Source organism: Indicator indicator, chromosome 3, assembly GCF_027791375.1.
Source record: "Indicator indicator isolate 239-I01 chromosome 3, UM_Iind_1.1, whole genome shotgun sequence".
NCBI lineage: Eukaryota > Metazoa > Chordata > Aves > Piciformes > Indicatoridae > Indicator > Indicator indicator.
In genome coordinates, this window is record NC_072012.1 from 29,034,757 (window position 1) to 29,054,665 (window position 19,909).

The 19,909-nt window shown below is 38.6% G+C and overlaps 1 protein-coding gene across 1 annotated transcript in view; it reads right to left on the reverse strand.

The window, feature by feature from the left end:
* Positions 1–5,680: 5,680 nt before the first annotated feature.
* IL17REL (interleukin 17 receptor E like) overlaps positions 5,681–19,909 on the reverse strand; it is a 54,064-nt gene continuing 39,835 nt past the window's right edge. Inside the window, exons 9-17 of the mRNA XM_054399855.1 lie at positions 18,343–18,397; positions 16,871–17,034; positions 14,492–14,539; positions 13,796–13,853; positions 13,315–13,460; positions 10,770–10,829; positions 9,704–9,761; positions 7,372–7,426; positions 5,681–5,708 (exon numbers count right to left, since the gene is read on the reverse strand). Of these exons, the coding sequence (XP_054255830.1) occupies positions 5,681–5,708; positions 7,372–7,426; positions 9,704–9,761; positions 10,770–10,829; positions 13,315–13,460; positions 13,796–13,853; positions 14,492–14,539; positions 16,871–17,034; positions 18,343–18,397 (672 nt within the window). The remainder of the gene's footprint in view (positions 5,709–7,371; positions 7,427–9,703; positions 9,762–10,769; positions 10,830–13,314; positions 13,461–13,795; positions 13,854–14,491; positions 14,540–16,870; positions 17,035–18,342; positions 18,398–19,909) is intronic.

Consider the following 19,909-nt stretch of genomic DNA (forward strand, 5'->3'; position numbering starts at 1 on the left):
GGTTCACAAGGCAGGTAAAAACACAAAAGAAAGTTTCCTTGATGTTTATTCTTTGTCTCCCTTTGCCTCACGCTTCACGCACATGAATACATACACACCCTTCATAAAAATTCACAACCATCAGATTAGACATGGGATGGGAATTGCGGTTGTGAACTACATTACAATGAACAATCTTTAAGTGACTCTCCCACTTTGCTGGAGTTTTTCATAATTCCATAAAGTTGCCTATTACATTTAAAAGCTGTGTAACATATAAGGGAATGTTGCTATCCAGTATACTGAGTCTTGTACAGACATATATCCAGGAAAGACTGGATGCAGTGGATCTTCATTTCTGTGAGCTGGAAACAAAACACTGAAGCATTTAATGAAGAAAGAGAATGAAATCTTGTGAGAATCTAAACCTATAGTGTTTAAATCTTATAAAATATCAGAAACATAAATGGTGGCTTACATTCTACAAACACAGTCACTACTTTTCACCTGTAATGATGACAAGAGTATTGCTAAGCTGGAGTACAGTGGAGCATCCATTTAGGAACTAGACTGCTCCTTCATCTGCAGCAGTGACACAAATGCAAATTTTGTACAGCTATGTCCCATGTTAACCAATGTCTCCACACTAAACAGACAATGACAAGTGATACCTTCCATGGAGTTAACTCTAGTCTGCAATATCAGTTTGTGCAGACTAGGTTGTATATATCATGTTCCAGGGCTCTTTCAAGAGCAGACTATCCACAGCTGCCAAAGGCTGGGAAAATACCCTGGAGCCTACACTGTGCTCATGCTTTGTCTTGGGAAAAGTTGGTTTGCTCCAAATAAAAGCCCAGCATGAACTAATGTGTATGTAATGTGGATGATCAGAACCCTGAAGTAAACTGGAACAACAAAGTTTCACCCTAGGGACTATAAAATATTTTTCAGACAGAGAGAATAACAGAATATCAGAGTTTGGTATTTCCCAAAGACTGAGGGTCGTTTCATAGTGCCTTTTCAAACCCAGTTTCCTGACAATTGGCTCTGTACACTTTTAAGTGCCTGATAAGACCTTGCAGCAACTGGAACACATTTACCTTAGCTCCGAAGTATTCCTTTAAGTTATTTCCAGCTGGCTGGGACTGAAAAGGCTGCCTCCTCAGAGGCGTTCCATGGACACAAGGGAAAATAGGAGGACAAGTGAGAAAGATATAAACTCATCAATAACTTCATTCATTCAGGAGCAGATCTCCAAAACCATTTCAGGACTAGAGAAAGGTAGAGAAAAAAAGACCTCACTGAACTTGAAGAGTTCTGCTCATAGAAGTCAGAAGACTGCTTGTCATCAAGGAACTAATGCATACTTCACCTGTGAAGGTACAGGTTGTTGATTTGCCTCTGGCCTTTGCTGGGCTTTGAGCATGCCACAAGGACCTCAATCCCCTCCACAAAAAATTGTGAGCTCATTTTCATGTGGAGGCCAGATGGAGCTGCAGAGGATCAGTGTCCAGGAAGGATGCCTCAGCTTGAATCATAAAAAGCCCCCACAGTCTTTGAAGGAAGGGACCCCAAATGAGGTAGGTCATTTGGTTCAGCTCAGTCTCATACCTGCAATAAGCCAAGAGAGAAGGAGCAAATTTTGGAAACACAGCTCAAATAACACTGTAGAACATATATCCAGAAATAAGGCCAAAGTGGGGAGCAAGGTAAGAACAGATACCAGATTGCTGTCTAGGCTCTCACCTGGCAAGTTATTTTAGTCTGAAAACCATATTAGTGCTGTGCTCAAAATGATCCATCCTGCCTTTCAGTAGATCTTATTAATTTAGGCATATTTCCACACAAATACGGTTAAATGATTTCCAGAACTCAGATACACAGTCATCTTAGAGCACAGACAGAAGAACCTTGCATGTTCTAGGAATATTCTGAGATATTCAGACACTCATGGTTGAAAGGTTCATCAGTGTAACCCAGGAAGTGCACAGATAAGAAAATGGGTAGACCAAAAATACATCAATGGAACAAGCAGAACATTTAAGAGTTGTTATGAGATTGACATCTGCAGACAGAGAACCATATTTTCCAGGGTGAATTGGCAACAGCCTAATCTGAAGGCACTCAGCTGGCTGAGGTCTTCCAGATAAAAAGATTGATTGAGTAGAAACTAGAGATAGAGAAAGATATTCTGGATTTCACAAAGAAGGTGAATAGAGAGCAGAAGAGAAAGAGCCACTGAAGAGGAAGCTGTCTGCCACTAAGTCCACCACTGCATGAGAGGAAGAGATTCATAAAAGAGGCTATTCCTGCAAAAGGGGAGCCATCGATCCTGAAAATGGCTTGGAGTGGTAGAAAATCCAAAGAGGGGTGGCAGTAACAACTCCCACTGTTGGTACTGCACTAAATACAGCAACATTATGTGCTTTCATTAAAGGGCTTTCTGGATGAGACAGAAAATTGTTTTCTTAATTTAGGAAAAATATTTCTGTCAACAATAAGAAACTCATAGGAGATATGAGATATACGATGAAGTCACCAATTTAAGTCCGCATGTTACAGGATATCAGCAAAGGGAATTTGCTGATTGCAGCTTTTCACAGTAAATTGAAAAAAATACATTTCCATTTGCTAAGCAGAGGTGCATGATGAGGTTGCAGTGTTACGTTACAGTTCAGTTAATCTGCTATCTAAGGAACTAACAGGAGCAGCATTGCTTCTATTTCCTATAGCTGGGCTGATTCCCTTCTCCTGGCTCACATATATGCCTGACTGTAGTTCAGGGAGTGAAAGTGAACTACGGTTATCAGGAATTCATTAGGATGAGGCAATTCAAGCATGTCACTCAGCTCAAAATTGCTATCAGGGGCATAAATCCACTAATGCAAATAAAGAAATCCAAAATACTGCAGCAGCATCAGTCTGGTTTCCTACTCTAGACCCAGTGTGAGCATGGCAAGTGAAAATAAGTCACTTAGTGTAGGAAAACTGCTTTAATTCATGTGGTAAGTTTAAATGTTAGTTTCAGGTTTGTGGAGTGCATTAGACCAAAAGTCTTTTGAAGAGATTACTACAAAGCATCTATCAGTGCTTTTGCTATACCTCAATGGTATTCTGACATATGCTAGTAACTCAGAATAACTGGGACATTGATGTTCTGTGATAACAGTAAGAATGTACATATGAAATTAAAACAAAATAACTGTGAGTTGTCTCAAAATAGGGTGGTTGGACTGGGTGCACAATAAGCAAGAAGAGAATTTCCTTCAACAAAAGAAAGGAGGCTCTACAGAATGAGCCAAACCTACAGGCAATCGCAGAGGGGATATCTGCATTTGACTGTTATAGCACATTTACTTGTGCCTTGGTCAATATTGCGAAACTGTTGCATAGCTTGGGTAAGAAAAAGAAAACGTTTCAGTGGGCAGAGTGAAATGAATATTTTTAGCACTGGGAAAGATTTTCATATCACCTTCTTTCAGGACTGAGCTACCAATGTATAACATGCCTTGTGAAAAAGGGGGGGAAACCAAATTATTTTTGTAGCTGTAATGTCACAAGGTCAGTAGTGTCTAGTAGCTTAGTAGAGCAGAACTCAGCTTCTCTGGAAAAGGCATCACCTGCGTAGAACTCCTTCCAGCATGTTTCAAGTGTGGGGTGCTTGAGAGAGCAAGAAGAGCTGGTCTCTGAAGCAGGAATTTTGTCATCAGACGTGACAATGTTTACCTGAGGTGGTATATTAGAAATAGGATTCTTAAAGATCAGCTTGGGAAAAGCTACTATCAGTACACAAAATGCAAACAGGCAGGCCTGAGTAAACATATGGAAATACTGTTGGGAATTATTTGCAAAAATTGCCATAAGCAGGAATGTTTTACTGGTAATTACTTAGGCTAAGTTGTCCAGGCTCCCTCTAAAACAAGCATCCAAGGAGACTGAAAAATGATCATGATGTACCTATCTTAGAAGCAGCCATTATGGAAACCTAGACCACTGCCTTTGAATGAACACTTTGTTTTCAGACAGTTAATTCAAGTGACATGTGGGCTATGTTCACCATTCAAGCTGTCCAGTAAAGCAGCACCAAAGTGTTTAGGGCCATGGCTGGTCACCTTCTCTTTGGTATGTCCATGGGTGAAGCTAGTAAGAGAAGTTATACTGCTAGAGATTTAATATCTGTGCAGCTGAAACAGCATCTTACCCTTGAAAGAATCCAGCTTCAGTACAGTTACCATTGTTTTAGGAACTCAGATGAAGTTGTCATTGGAGGTGGTGTTTTGTCTTAACTATGTTTAAGTTTTTAGATCCTGCTACACCTGTCTAATTCATTTTCAGTCTAAGGACATATTCAAAAAGTTAATCTTAGACTTTGCTGCAATAAAAAGTACACTGTACAAATCAACCTTTTCCATTGGAAAAAAGAGTTTCCCACTGGAGGAAAGTGGAGAGTAATGTTATGATGCTATCTCAGCTAAATGGCTGAATGTCTTGTTTCTGGTTGCAATCTAGAGTGTATTAAAGGAAAAACAGATGTCTGAACAGATCAGTGCATCTATTTCACAGCCAAATCAAATAACAAATGCTTTAGGAAAGCCACCTTGACACCTTTGCTTTTGGAGCTGTAGCATTGCTTGGATCAGAATCTACTGAATGAAGCTTTGATATCAAAGGAGCCAAGAAGAATTCATCCTCTTTAGGGCACCACAGAAAGTTTGTGTTACAACATAGAAGATATATCTCTTACATCACAATTGTGTTGAAACAAACCCAAAAAAGCACATTCAGATGGAAAATACTTTTTTATTGATCATCTTCTTGTTTCAGATCCCCCCCCACATATTCTTGCTCCCGTATGAGCAATTGCACATGGTTTCAGGATTTGCTATTAATCATTTAGTTGCTTTTATATCCTTGTTACACAATGGGAAGCAATGACATTTGGCAGGAGTATTCAGTGAAATAAAGGCCAAATGTTTGATAATCACTACAGTGTGTAATATTCTCAACAATTGAGTATAAATACTGATACAATGGAAAAAAAATACTTCAATTCTTTCCACTAAACCGATTCCTTCTAGGCTGGATTTCCTCATGACATTTTTAAATATCTATCAAACAAAAGACATGTACTTGCTCAGACAAATAGGAAAGTTATCTCCAAATCAAATACAAATGCAAACACAGAAAACAGTTGTTAGATAGGTTTGAGGAATATGGTCTGTCATGGTGAAATCATCAGGATGGCATCAGAAAACAGAAGAAATTATGAAGAAGGATAATGTAATAAAGCTGAGAAAACTTCCTCAATTCATTTCTCCAAAACGTTTACTTGCAGTTTCAAAGCAAAGGTTACAAATAAGAAAACCTGGATTACTTTTCTATAGGTACACAAGGTATTATGGAAGTACTCATTTATGCATACTGTATATAAGACAGTAAGTTAGAAGAAAAATGTGAACATGATTCTCTAAATGATCTAAGACATGTTTTGTTTTGAAATACTGGCAAATGAGGAATTATAATCCAGCTTCTTAGGAACTTGTTAGAAACTTGCTAAATTCTTCACTCATTAGAATAATCTAACAGTAATGAGCAGATACTACAAACACAACATGGAAAGTTAAACAAGATTTGCAAGTTGTACCAAAATACAACCTGATATTGAGAAGATACTAAGGACCTTGAAAAGGTGTTGTTAAATTCAATGCAAAGAATGCACACTCTTCATTTTAAGGTAAAAAGAGAACAGGAAAAAAACTTGGCTTCTTTTCACTGACATGTGAGAGAGTTCATTGTACCCACAAACAGTTCAGTTAAATAACAAATCTAACCATTTGTGTAGAGTTTGGACTTGACTATCACAGTCCAAACAGCAGTTACATGAACAATTGTACAAAACCAAGATACTTTATTCTGAATGGTATCTTCTGACAAAGGGAAAGCTACACACTGCCTTGAAGCAAAGCTGGTAGCCCATTCTTAAATCATGTGTCTTGCAGAACTTCTGCAAGGCTGCATCTTTTTCCTGTCTTTGAACAAGGGATTTTCAGAGCATCTCTACTCCCTCTGGAGTTCTAGATTGTTCACCTCTTCTAGGTTGCCTCTGAAAGAGTATTGGAAAAGGAAGACTGTTTTTAAGAGCTCAGGGTCCAATAAATCATATACCTATGGTCCTCATTAATTACTGATTTGCTTACAATCTAGGGATAAGTGTTTTGCAAAGGGCTGTGGGAATGAAAAGAAGCACTGGAACAGCTGAGCAGATACATCTAATGAGTGAGAATACAGGGTCTGATCTGCCACAAATATCAGGGAGAAATCAGGGGTAGATGCTAATAATGTGAATGTCATATGCAGCAAATCTGAGATTGTTCTAAGGCTCTTGAAAGTTGTCTTGTTACTTGATAAACTTCTCATTTCTCCTACATATTTGTCTCCCTTTGTCCTTTCTCTTTGGCAGAAAGGCAGCTACCTCTGATGCCAGGCTGCACTGTGGTACTCCAGAGAGCTAGAGCTTCAACAAGACCAAATGCCAGGTCCTGCACTTGGGTCACAACAATCCCATGTAATGTTACAGGCCTGGAGAAGTGTGGCTGGAAAACTGTCTGGCAGAAAGGCACCTGGGGGTTCTAAGTGAAAAGCAACTGAATATGAGGCAGCAGTGTGCCCAGATGGCCAAGAAAGCCAATGGCATGCTGGCTTGTATTAGAAATGCTGTGTCCAGCAGGAGTAGGGAGGTGATTGTCCCTCTGTATTCGGCACTGGTGAGGCCACACCTTGAGTATTGTGTCCAGTTTTGGCCACTTCAATACAAGAGAGATGTGGACGTGCTGGAGTGAGTGCAGAGGAGGGCAAGGAAGCTGGGGAAGGGTCTGGAGAATAAATCTTATGAAGAGTGACTGAAGGAGCTGGGGATGGTGAGTGTGAAAAAGAGGAGGCTAAGGGGAGACCTTATTGCTCTCTAAAACTACCTGAAAGGACATTGTAGAGAGGGTGAGTATGGTCTGTTCTCCCAGGTAATTAGTGATAGAAGAGAGAATAGGTAGGTTTAGACTGGACATTAGGAAACATTTTTCATGGAAAGAGTGGTCAGACATTGGAATGGGCTGCCCAGGGAGGAGGTTGAGTCCCCAACCCTGGATGTGTTTAAGGGTCGTTTGGATATGGTGCTTGGGGAGTTGGTTTAAGGGTGAACCTTGTAGAGTAGGGTTGTTGGTTGGACTTGGTGATCCCGAGGGTCCTTTCCAACCTGAATGATTCTGTGATTCTGTAACAGGAGCAAGAGGTGTCTTCAGTGCAGACAAAGAAAGGGGAGAGAGCAGAATCTGATACTCAGGAATAAAAATTCCATCAGTGCTCAGAGGTATTTTAAACTATACATTGGATGGATACCTGTGTGTCATGGCTTTTGCTGAGTTTCCATCACCATATGTATGACCAAGAAAACCTAAAGAAACAAAATGGCAATCTACATTTTAGCTGGTTTTCATGATGATTCACATAATGGTCACATTAACTGATCTGAGTTATTGTTTCATTCAGAATAAATAAATTTCTTTTATAATAGGTGAAATAATGTCTCAGAATGTTTGGCTACACTAAATGGAATCCAGAAACGTGGCCAACAGACAAATAAAGTTTAAAAAAGAAAATATTAAATGAAAAAAAAATCAATTTTCCCATTTCTATCCTCTGTGGAGCAAATAAGGCTAAGCCATTCTAATCCCAAAGCACAGCTGCTGATTGAAAAATGCAGTGGATTGCAGTATAACGCATTCTACATGCCAGGAAACTCCTCTTGCAGCTGCAGAGCAAGTAACCTTCATGATGGTTAGATACACTAATTTCATTTTTTTGCATATATAATAGATACTGCCATCACTGCTTGGTATCTTTAACAGTGACACTTAATGTACATTTCTATTTTGCAAAGAGATAATGCACTAAATATTTTCATTATGTCATTATAAGATTATTTCTCACTGACATTTTGTATAATCCAAATTGTCACAAATTATGTGGATTGTTTTTCTTAACATCTTTAGTTCAAACACAGTAACATCCCAGTGTAAGATGTCACCATTGGTGACATTATTTTTTAAAATCTTTCAACTTTCCTCACCTCCTGATTTTATACAGCTAGTTATTGAAGAAATAACTTTCTTATAGAAAATAAGCATTTAAGAATATGAAAGTCCTTAGTAGTATTGCTACTATTGCTGCATTAAAAATTATACATATGACAAGCAGTTGATAACTCCTGAGGAGTCATTAAGAATACATGAATTACAGCAATAAGTGGGACCCACCTATTTCAGTGTCCCAGCTCTGACACTGAATTGTACCATTGGCCTCAGAGGGTGGTTTCACAAACCCCCTCCTGGTCAGCTTACAGAGGTAGAATTATCCACTCACTGATGTGGATTGCATTATCCTAAAACCATAAAGCATGGCAGAATCCATGAAGCATGAGGTTAATATCCTCTACATAAGAACCACGGTGATCATGAATTACAGTTGATACTCTTGATATGTGCACAGTTTCTCATATTGTTTTCTGAATCTCCAGAAATTCTTTATCAAAGCATTTTGACAAAACGTTCCACATATAAATCAAATACTATGCCCAAAATATTATTTAGACAGTTTTTGTTGTTCCACCATTTAAAACACAGAAACATTCTCTCTACTGTAAGGTAGAGGGGAATTCCCAGAGTGCCATTTCTGAAGCCTTTCATTACTTTACATGCTTTTGTCATACCCTCCACATTTGTTAAAAGGAAAATACAAACAAGGAAAATGCATCCAGACTACATGAATCACAACACTGGTTAATTGATTCACTTGAGTGGGCTTGTTATGAGTTTTTAAGTGGAGATGAAACCTGAACTAACATTATGCAAGTGCTTGCACAGATAACTACATTCAAGCCCCATCCTCTTTAATACCCAACCTCCAGATCAGAAGCTACAGTTAAGTGGCAGGTATTTCTAGACAGCAGAGAAAATCTGTCATAGGAGTCATTACGTTTACAATGAACTGGGAAGGGAGGTTGGGTGGATGGGTAGGTTTAGGGAGGTGCTTTTGGCAATGCTCAGGTTGAGCCTTCTCTCAGCTTGATTCCTTTTAGACTTAGTAGTTCTAGTCAATCCACTCCTGTGCTCTTCACTGTAAACCCCCCAGCCTTAGTTCATTCTGAACTCACTAGCTTCTACAATACCTTACCTTCAGGGCTGGGAGTTTTTGGAATATTCCAACTCCATGAGCATATCTGAGTGCACCTCAAACCTCACCACACCTCTGTAGTGGAGGGAAGTATTGCTGTCCCATTTACACAGGTGGGGAATTAAGAGTAGGGCTCTCCTGCAATCACTACAATGACAGCACCATGTGCCTACTCACCAAGAATTGTCTTTAACTAGTTACATCATGTACCAACAGCAAGGTAAACACAGGTGTGGCATGCAAACAGGATGGAAAAGTCATCCAGGAAGCAGAGAAAACAGCCACACAAGTTGCCCTTGCAGTAGCTAACTAAAAGCTGATTGAGGTATATGAGTTTGTTGTCTACAAAAGAGGCTAAGCATATCTAGCTCATGAGCAGGTGTCCACATTCGGTCTGGTGAATCCACCCTCAGTTTTCCAAGGAAAACAGACTTCACCTGAGATGCTTTCTTCTACACAGTCAAGACCTAATTCTTCTTTTCTTATCATTCATACTTACCACAGTTGATATCGCAGATCTGTAGTGGAACTGAGTAATCTACATCTGTCCTCCAGCCCTTTTAAATGAAAGAATTGAGACTTATTCCCCTTTCAGCAGACCTGTTACTAAACACTTGTGTTGACAAAATGAGATGGCTTTGTTAGTTTATTCAAATGACTAAACTTTTGAATCTGTTTTTAAATAAATGCATATGGAGACTGCTGGTCTAGTTGTGTTTAGTGAGTTGAACTCAATTTTAGGTTTCTAAAGCACAGCAGATTATTTTGGAGGAGAATTGCATACGGACAGACAATATCTTATTTACAAAATAAACTATTTATGCAGGAAAATGTGAATTTCACCACTAAATCTGATTTTGCACTAGAGAAAGAAGAACAACCCTTACTACCCAGAAGGCTCTTGCCAATGTCACTTTTATCTTTCCCCTTTTCTTTCTAACATCAGAAAGTGAAGCTGACAAAGGCCTTCCAGGGCAGCTGCTGCAGCCTCACAACTCCAGCTGTCAGTCTCTCTCTTTCAGGTGTCTGCTGAGAACCTTAACTTCAGAGAGGAATAAACATATCAGTCTATTAATGTTGTCTTAATAAAGTTCAGCTACAGAAAAAATGTGCAAAAATGTCAGAAATAATTTGCTTTCAGAAGTGCTAATTCTAGCATACTATACACTTACTGTGCCATTTTCTACCTGAAAAACCTTTTCCAGATAGTATCAATTCTTGAAAAATTCAGCTGTGATTTACTTGGATCTTTTGACACCTTGGAAATTTTATCACTAAGGAATATATAAAGACAGGGTTAAGAATTTCCTTATGCTATCCCTTTATCTCCCACTGACAAAGGAGCAAGATCATAGAGAGCAACTTCTCTGTTAATTAATGTCATCTCAACAAGATGTGGTGGCACATCAAGCTATAAATAATGCTCTTTGTCAACTCCGTTTGTTCCATTATCAGATTTGTCTGGGAGGAGAAAGTAGTGAGAGTGACTGCTGGGTTTGTTTTGGTTTTTTTAATGATTTGAATTTGGTTTTTTACAGAGTACCTGGCAAAATTAGGACACGTACCTTAACGCAAATCATGGATTCACACATTTCCTGTGACATAGCAATTGATACAGAATCTCCCTAATCAGAAATTAAAAAAAAAAAAAAAAAAACAATTATTTTCCATACCCTGGAACACTGAAAATGTATTGTGCCTCTCCAGCTCCTTGGTTCGTTTACCAATAATGCTACATCTGCTACTGTGTCAGAAAATGTAAAAGTATATGTTCATAATGGAAGGCTATTTATTTGCAGAGATACCCCCAATGACCATAAGCAGTTGGTATAGTTTTGCCCAGCACAACCTGGAGAGCACAGTAAGAGGGCTAATGTTCCTGCATTTTACAAAGCACCATAAGGCAGGGCACTGTCCCTGCCATGGCTACTCACACCACATTAGCCAATGAGCATCTTCACTTCTTTCCCCTTGTGTACACAAGTTGGAGGAATGGCCCTTTCTTCAGAGTTCTTCTGGATTTCCCATTACATCATATGCTGAGAACAAGTTAAGCCTTAGGGTAAAGTTGTCCTAAATGACTGTTCTGACATTTAATGTTTGATTGTTTATGGTTTGTCCACCAAATAATGTTATCTACTCCAATAATAGCTATGAATCCTACACCACCCTCTTTAGTGTGACAAACTCCTAAAATAATTTAGGACAAATGAGGTGAATATGTTCTTTTTGAGCACATCTGAACAGAGATAACTGGATAGAGAATGAATATCGGTTTCTAGGAACACAGAGATAAATCCTGTTGAAAACTTTGTGCATATTGCTCATAATGTTGAGATAGGAACTGTATGTAATTTATGTGGGCTCCCATCCTGTCGTAGTAGCAGAGGACATAGCAGCTTTGTACCAGAGGGAAAAAAACAGCATTTTAAATGTATCGGTGCCCTTCATGAAACACACACTTCAATACCTAGATGTGATTTATTGGTGCTCCAACATTACACTTCTCAGCAATTCACACAAGAGAACCTTTAAAACCTGAAAGCCTAAACTCCACAGATTTCATGGAAAACAAACCAGTTGAAGGGAAGTGTCACTAAGTGTTCACTGAACATAACGTTGGACAATTCTTCTACCACACAGATCTCTGCCAGTAATGCAGTATTTCCCCCAGTATCTTGCCCCATTTGGACAGAATCTCGATAGCACCATCAACGCTCTCTGTGGTCTATATTGATTAGGATAGCTTTTTTCTTTTTTTTTTTTTTTTCCTTAGGCTTTTACCCATTAGTATTCAGCTCTGGAATCTCCTACAAGAGCAGTTATGTTCTCCTTAAGCACATCTTCATCTTGAGCAGCAAATCTAAGTTGGGAAATTCTGCTTTTATCAGCTGTTCTGTTATATTCAGCACCAGTTTCAGAAGTCCTTCTTGTCAGCTAGCCCTGGTATGTTCACCCACCACACTAAAAGCATCAGAGGTACTTGATAAAGTCATAGTTGCAGCATATACTTGCATGCAATGGAACAGAAAAAAGTACAGCTGCAATACATCCTACAAAGGAGGACAAGCTTAGAATCTACCTCATGCTTGTGCCTTCTACCTGCAGAAGAATGAAGTCAATGGGCACAGTCCAGAATAACAGTAGAAATCACACATCTGGATTTCTCACCTTTCTCAATATCCACCATATTGCTTCTCTTACCTCATCAGTGAAACAGGAAGAAGGTCATTATGTTCATTTAGGGTGAACATAAGACCACTGAAAAGCTGCCTGCTGAGCACGCAGGATGTCTTTCAGCATGGTGCTCCCAGTAGCTCCTAGGACCTGTCCTGCTAACATTCATCTATTTGAAAATAATGCTACAGTCACTCTTCTGCTCTTTGACCCACTTCTCAGATGTACCTCTCAACAGATCTCAGGTCAGACCAACAAGGTAATTCTGGTAGGCAAGGTTTGAGAGCAAAGGCAGTCCATAGTCTGCACCCAAAATGAACAAGAACCAGCTGCAAGAGAAGAATGAGGCTCCCAATTCATGACTACCAGTTGCCTGAAACAGAAATCTCATCCATCTTCTCCCTGTCTCCCCAAGCTTTGCTGGAAGAAGCAGTTGCGTAGTCACACAGTCCGCTAAGGCAAAAAGCTCACGTGGCTGAAAATCTACCTTACTTGTGTGCTGAGTTAGTTTTGGCAGCCGTGAGATTTAGCATGGTTCAAAACTGTCACAGATTTATGCCTCAAGTCTTACATTTCATGATATAAGATTTGCAAGGCCAGCTGAACCCATATATGAAATACCAACACTAGCATTTGCTGTATACATAACAGAAATACTATACCACAAAAATGATGTTAAAAGAACATTAAGGTTCCACTCAATAGTCACTCCCTTGGGTGTGACTCATTTGACTTCCTTATTTATTTATTGCTTCAATGTGAGATAAGAATTAGAACTACATGCTTTAAAAATGTTACAGTAATCGTTTCAATATGAACATGCCTGGGCTTATTAATACTTTCAAGCTGCAGAGCAATAAACAGAACGATAAAATAAATGCAGTTAGATATGTTTAAAACTCTTACAATGCTTAAGAAATAATATATACAAACCACAGAGACTGAATGGTGCATCCCAACTGATTCACATGAGGCCAGCTGCGTCCTGTTACACACAAGCACTGAGAACTGTGCCTTGGTTTGGGATGTGAAGAAAACTCGTATTTTTCCTGCAACTGCATCAGTTCTCATTTTCCAAGCTGATATTAGGGGAAAAGATTTACCTTTAGATGTACAAGAACTATATATTATATTCTCAACTGTTATATTTTAAATAAATGCCTTTTAAATTAGTTAAGTGCCATCAAATTATATGCAAGTATTTTGATCCTCACAAGTTACTTTTTACACTGATAAGCGCTTGATCTGCTGGGGATACACAGAAGCAGCAAACTGACAAATCTTTTTGACATAATCTACAAGCCACAGTTATGTGAATACTTCTCACTTGTTTACTGGAGAAGGTTCGTATCTTGTGAGTGATCTAAATATTTTTCACAATTTAATATTATGTAATTTTAAAATATGTATTTACCTGGAAATTCTCCTTGAGCAAATGGGCATTTAACCCAAGAGCCTTGCTTGGTTGTAAACTGAAAGCAGAGAAATCTGTTAGGAAAATTGATTTTTCAATGTCAATCTGTGGCTACAGATTCAACTAGAGATGATCAACGAATTCCAGAAAGTTGCAGAAGGTGAATTCACAGCTTTCCTGGTCTATGGTATGTTCCAACCTTTGATTGAAATTAGATCCCCCAGTTCTTCAGATATTTATGCACATGCATATTTTACAGAAACATGTAATTTCACTGACTTAAAAGAAAACAATAATATGCCTATATTAATCTTACATGGCTTTCTTTTCTCCACTAGAGTTATAAAAGGTACTCCAGTAAATGTAGTGTATCGATAATTTTCATTACCAAATATTGAACATGGTAATATCTCAAGTTTATTGCATGCTTCAGAGTTTGCATTGACCTAAAACATTTTTCCCTGCTTTTCTTAAACAGAGAAAACAGCAGCATCTGACCTGTATTCCATCATCATTGATGTTGCAGTTACCAAGAATCTCTTTTTGATCTAATCTTTCACATTTTCTTCAGTCTCACTTCCCATTCATTAGAGGTATGAAACTAAATATTGATCCTAAAGAATGTTAGCAACTCCTTTTTTTAGAGCTGATAGAAAGAATGCAGTTAATAGGTGTTTTACAAAGAAATTCCTTTACCTTTATGCAAAGTCTTGGGTGAGTGTCCACACGAGAATATTTTACCTGCTTGAAAAAGAAAACACTCAGCATTAGCTAGCTTCACAAAGTCAATTCCCTAAAATTTTCACAGCTTGATTACTGAAAAGGAATAGATTTGTTTACTTTATAAACATCCCAGGAAACTGATGGCATAAAATAATAAGAACAGAAACCATCATTACTTTGGATTACTAAACAATTTGCCTATTTTTTTATCTGTAACTGTTAGCATTTTTTGTTAGCATTTTTAGACCCACTAGAGCTAAATTAATTGATTCTGTGGTGGTTTATGTGCAAAATTCTGATTACACAGCTGTTTTGTTTCAGTACCTTATTTACCATTCATCAACAACTCAGCAGAACATTTAAACATACAACCAAAAGTGTTTTTCCTCCTTCAGTGCATAAATTTTCCAATTCTACATATTTCTATTCCAGGAAAGATTTAAACAGACTGAATTTTAGGCATACACTTAATTACTATGAAATATTGTTTTCTTGATTAACAACTGTTTACCCACCAAGGGCTTCAAGATTAAAAAGTTTTGTCTCATATAAACAATTACTACCGATTTAAGTCATCTTACTTAGCTGGGCTAAGTGACAGACCACAACAGATGCTACACACAACAACCAGTATTATGACTAAACACCTCTTTCCTACAACTTTTTGAGAAGAACATAATGGATGTCCTTGAGTATCTCTACAATAGGGTAACAAAAGGTAATTCTGTATGAATCTGTGTGAGTCTCAGATATGGAGATAGCATTGTCATCAACATAAAAAGCCTCACTCTAACCAGAGAGAAGAGTTATGTAGCTTTAGGGCATAAATCAGCACATATGCATGGTGCCACAGAGTGTCATATTGTGTGGAAGCTGGCACTATGTGAGGAATCTCCAGTAGTCTCCAGCACACTAGAGAGATGTTCTTCAGGATTACAGCATAAGAAGTGGAACAAATTCTATATCAAACCTTTTAGGATGAATTAGGAAAAAAGGGGAAAATTCATCCTGACCATGAATATTAATAAATACAGGAAAATATTTGTCTGTAATAAACCAATCTTGGATCGTGTTCTTGGATTGTGTAATAGATATGACCATTACTGGCCAAACCTCATTTTAGGCTTCTTTCTTTGTTTTTTTCCCCTTCCCCACCCTCTTTTTATTTTTCCTTTTTCTCTTTTCCTTTTTTTTTTTTTCTTTTCTGCAAGCAACAAGTTGTGCTTGTTGTCAGGAGAGGAGGAATTCCACAGGAACAATCATATGAATAAAATTAAATATATTTGCTTTTTCAAGATCAAAGCTTTGTTAAAACCCATAAAATGGTGAATCTGAACAATCACTAAACACTTGGCCAGGACTTTCTAATCAAAAAAGCATTCAGCAGTCTTTAGTCAGCATCATCCCCAACCCCCACAAAACATGTCATCAGAATACTACTCAGATAGTTTCAAAAGTTAAGAATTAGTATTTTAATTTGTTTTTCCTGGTTTTACCTCATTTACTGACTTCTCTCCACAACCAGGAAAGCCTGAAACCTACTTTTCAAGATGAAAGCCTATCTCATAAATCCAGTGCATTTAATATGATGAGACTTCAGATTGAAATATTAAACAGACCAAGCTACATGCAATGAAAACTCCTTTCAACTTTGGAACATAAGTGCTGGAAAACGGAGGAACCCGAATGTTTCAACATCAACAATTTCAAGATATTGAACTAGTTTGAGTGAGGGACTTCAAAGAGATCTGAATAGAGTACAAAACAATCCTGACCTACCAAGGTATTGTTATGTCTCCAGTCAGATTTAAACACATTTACCTTCATCTCACATTTCAGGTGTCTAAATGTTGAATAGCTAAATATGATCTAATCACAATAGGCTCTTGTCATAGTCAATAAAAGGAAGTTATCCTCATAGAGAAATCCTTATATACCTATCCTCAGATGTGAAGAGTTGCCTCTCTAAACATGTTTCACTTACTTTAAGGGGAATCCGAGATGAATAGCACAGATTTGAACACCTACCTTTTAGACAGTAAAGTCAAGGCAGATGAATCACACTCCTACTATAGATGAAAAGCAGACCCTATTTACACCAAAGAATTTAGTAAACATTACTAGCTTCACAGTCATCTCCACTTTTTATTTCCTAATACTGAGTCAGTTAATATGAGGTCTTTGAATAAATCATGTGGTTAGTGTGCAAGAACAGACTGTGATTATGAATAGTTTTAAGTATCAAATAAGAGAGGAGTTTGGAACTACTCTCATTCCAAAGTCTAGCTTTTCACATTATGCTTTTGATCATGGACTTCAGTCTGAGTTACAATAAATCTGCATAGCTCTTACTTTCTCAGGAGAATGTTTGGAAGTGTTCTGTATATCTTCACAGTGGTTGTTAGACTTCGTTAACCTGCACAGGTTAACCATGACAAGCACAGGACAAGCTGGCTCCCAAGCCAGGGTTTGCGTCAATGGGTTGTAAACAATATTATCCCACAGCATCTTCGTATCTGTGCATAAAGAGTGGATACATTATTCAGGACGTCTCAAAATTAATCAAAATACTCCATAAATCTGGTACCTATACAAGTGCTAAAACCAAAAAGCTCCCCCAAATCCCTCAGCCTTTCTTCACAAGATAAATGTTCTAGTCCTCTAATCATCTTTGTAGATTTTTGCTGGACCTTCTCAATGAGTTCACTGTCCTTCTTGAATTGGGGAGCCCAGAACTGGACACAGTACTCCAGATAATGCCTCACCAGGGTAGAGCAGAGGAGAGGAGAACCTCCCTTGACCTGCTTGCCACTTCTTCTTGATGCACCCCAGGATGCCATTGGCCCTCTTGGGCACAAAAGCACATCGCTGTCCCATGGATAACTTATTGTCCAACAGGACTCCTAGGTCTTTTTCGACAGAGCCAGTTTCCAGCAGGTCAGTTTCTAATCTGTACTGATGCATGGGGTTACTCCTCCCTAGGTACAGTACCCTACATTTGCCCTTGTTGAATTTCATAAGGATGCATTGTTGTGACTTGGTGGTTCTCTCTCATGTTGTGTTTTTTTATCTAATACTAAAATCCCTCAATGAGATTCTTAGCATAGCCTGGGGACAAAAATTGTTGTTGTGCTTGTGTTGGATTTAACACAATAAAACACTTTTTCAGGCTACTTTTTTTTTTCTATTTGGCTAGTTAAGATTTCACAGTATCACAGTATCACAGTATATCAGAGGTTGGAAGGGACCTCAAGAGATCATCAGGTCCAACCCCCCTGCCAGAGCAGGATCACTTAGGGTAGTCAGCACAGGAACGCATCCAGGCCTACATAAAATGACAACTCCTTTTTCAGCTGTCATCTCAGAACAAACTCTGATTCTGCTGGAACATTTTCTGTGAATAATTTCCCATTAAGTATGGGTACTCCCATATGCAGTTAACTGTCTTCATTTGCAATTCTCTGTTCCCTCCTTTTAGTTGAGTGTCAGTCACCTTCTTCAAGTCTCTCCTTGAAGCCCCCTTCTCACATCAGTACTTCAAAGCTGACCTCAGTGGCTTTTCTTCCTTCTGGCCAGTTCGTGTGTCCCTTAAGAAAATGTGGGAAATTACTAGGCAGTTATGTAGTGTTTATAGTGGTGTAATCCTGGTGAACAATTTGGTCTGAAAGTAAATTATTTTGTCTGCCCACAGTATAACAAACCAATATGAAGTATCCTTGAAATTTTGCAATGGATGGTTTTGACCTCAGATGAATTTCAAATTGTGACATACTACTGGAGCTGTGGAAAATCAGTCAGATAAAGAGTAATCACACAATACTTGCCATTTTTAAAGGGGCAAAGTTGTATCCTCCTTGCATCTGGAATTGCCAGCCAACCCTACAACCCAAAAGTGACCATTAGTTACAGATTCTCAGATGTACCAGCTTTCAACATTTCAGACAGAAATGTGACAGAAAACCTTCCAGGGGAAAAAAATGTTATGTTTATTAGAAAGCTTTGGAAGTACTTTTTTTAAGGATATTTTAAGGATATTTTGCATTAGATATCTAATTTATTGTTCATCATTAGGGGTACTGGAGCTGATACACTAAGGTAATCCCTTCTGGCATTATATTCCAACTATTTCTGATTCATATATATATATATAGCCCAATTTCATCTGGAAAGACTTCCAGATTTATTTTCATTCCATTTCTTACAGTGTCAGTAGTTTAAAGGGGTCTCAAAAGACATTCAGGAATCATAATATCAGATCTTCTGGCCTTTGTTATGATAAAAGATATATCCTTAAAGTTTGAGGACTAGCGCTTAACTCAATGTGCAAATATATGTGCATGGCTGTTACTATAACCTAAGTAGATTCAGGTGTAAATCTTTCTATTATTTACAGTTACCATTTGTTTGCTCAGCAGATCCCTTGGCTTGGAATAGACCTTGTGGTACAAACTGCATATGAAGGTATGTGCTTTTAGGTGTCTACAATGTACACACCTGAGTGTGATTAAAGTACCCAAATTACTATTACAATAGCCATATTAAGATTTTAGCCAGTGCAGTCAATGGAGGCTACAGTGCCATCCAGCATTTCCCAAAATAGCCATCTACATTTGGTCAGCTGAGTAACTAACTGTGTTATCTAAATCTCCATTGAGTATACATGTTTGGACATTTAATTCAAATCACAAAATCACAGAAACATTCAGGTTGGAAAAGACCTTCAGCATCACCAAGTCCAAGCAACAACCCTACTCTACAAGGTTCACCCCTAAACCATGTCCCCAGGCACCACATCCAAACAACCTTTAAACACATCCAGGACTGGGGACTCAACCTCCTCCCTGGGCAGCCCATTCCAATGCCTGACCACTCTTTCCATGAAAAATGTTTCCTCATGTCCAGTCTAAACTTAGTCAGTCACAGTTTGAGGGCATTCCCTCTTGTACTATCACTAATTACCTGGGAGAACAGACCAGCACCAGCCTCTCTACAACATCCTTTCAGGTAGTTTTAGAGAGCAATGAGGTCTCCCCTCAGCCTCCTCTTTTCCAAAATAAGCCCCAGCTCCTTCAGTCGCTCTTCATAAGATTTGTTCTTCAGGCCCTTCACAGCTTTGTTGCCCTCCTCTGCACTGGCTCCAGCACCTCCACATCTCTCTTGTATTGAGGTGCCCAAAAACTGGGCACAATACTCAAGGTTTGGCCTCGCCTCCAATACACTCAGTTCTTGAGATCTTCCCCTACTCAAATGTGGATCTGATGCCCATGTACTAGGACCAGAGAACTGCTCATGGTAGTCTAGTGCAGCTCTCCTTCTGGAAGAACTCTCTCCTCTCCACTTTTCTTTGCAAGTCATGCACTTGTGCCTGTGGAACAAAGAGTTTCCATCTCA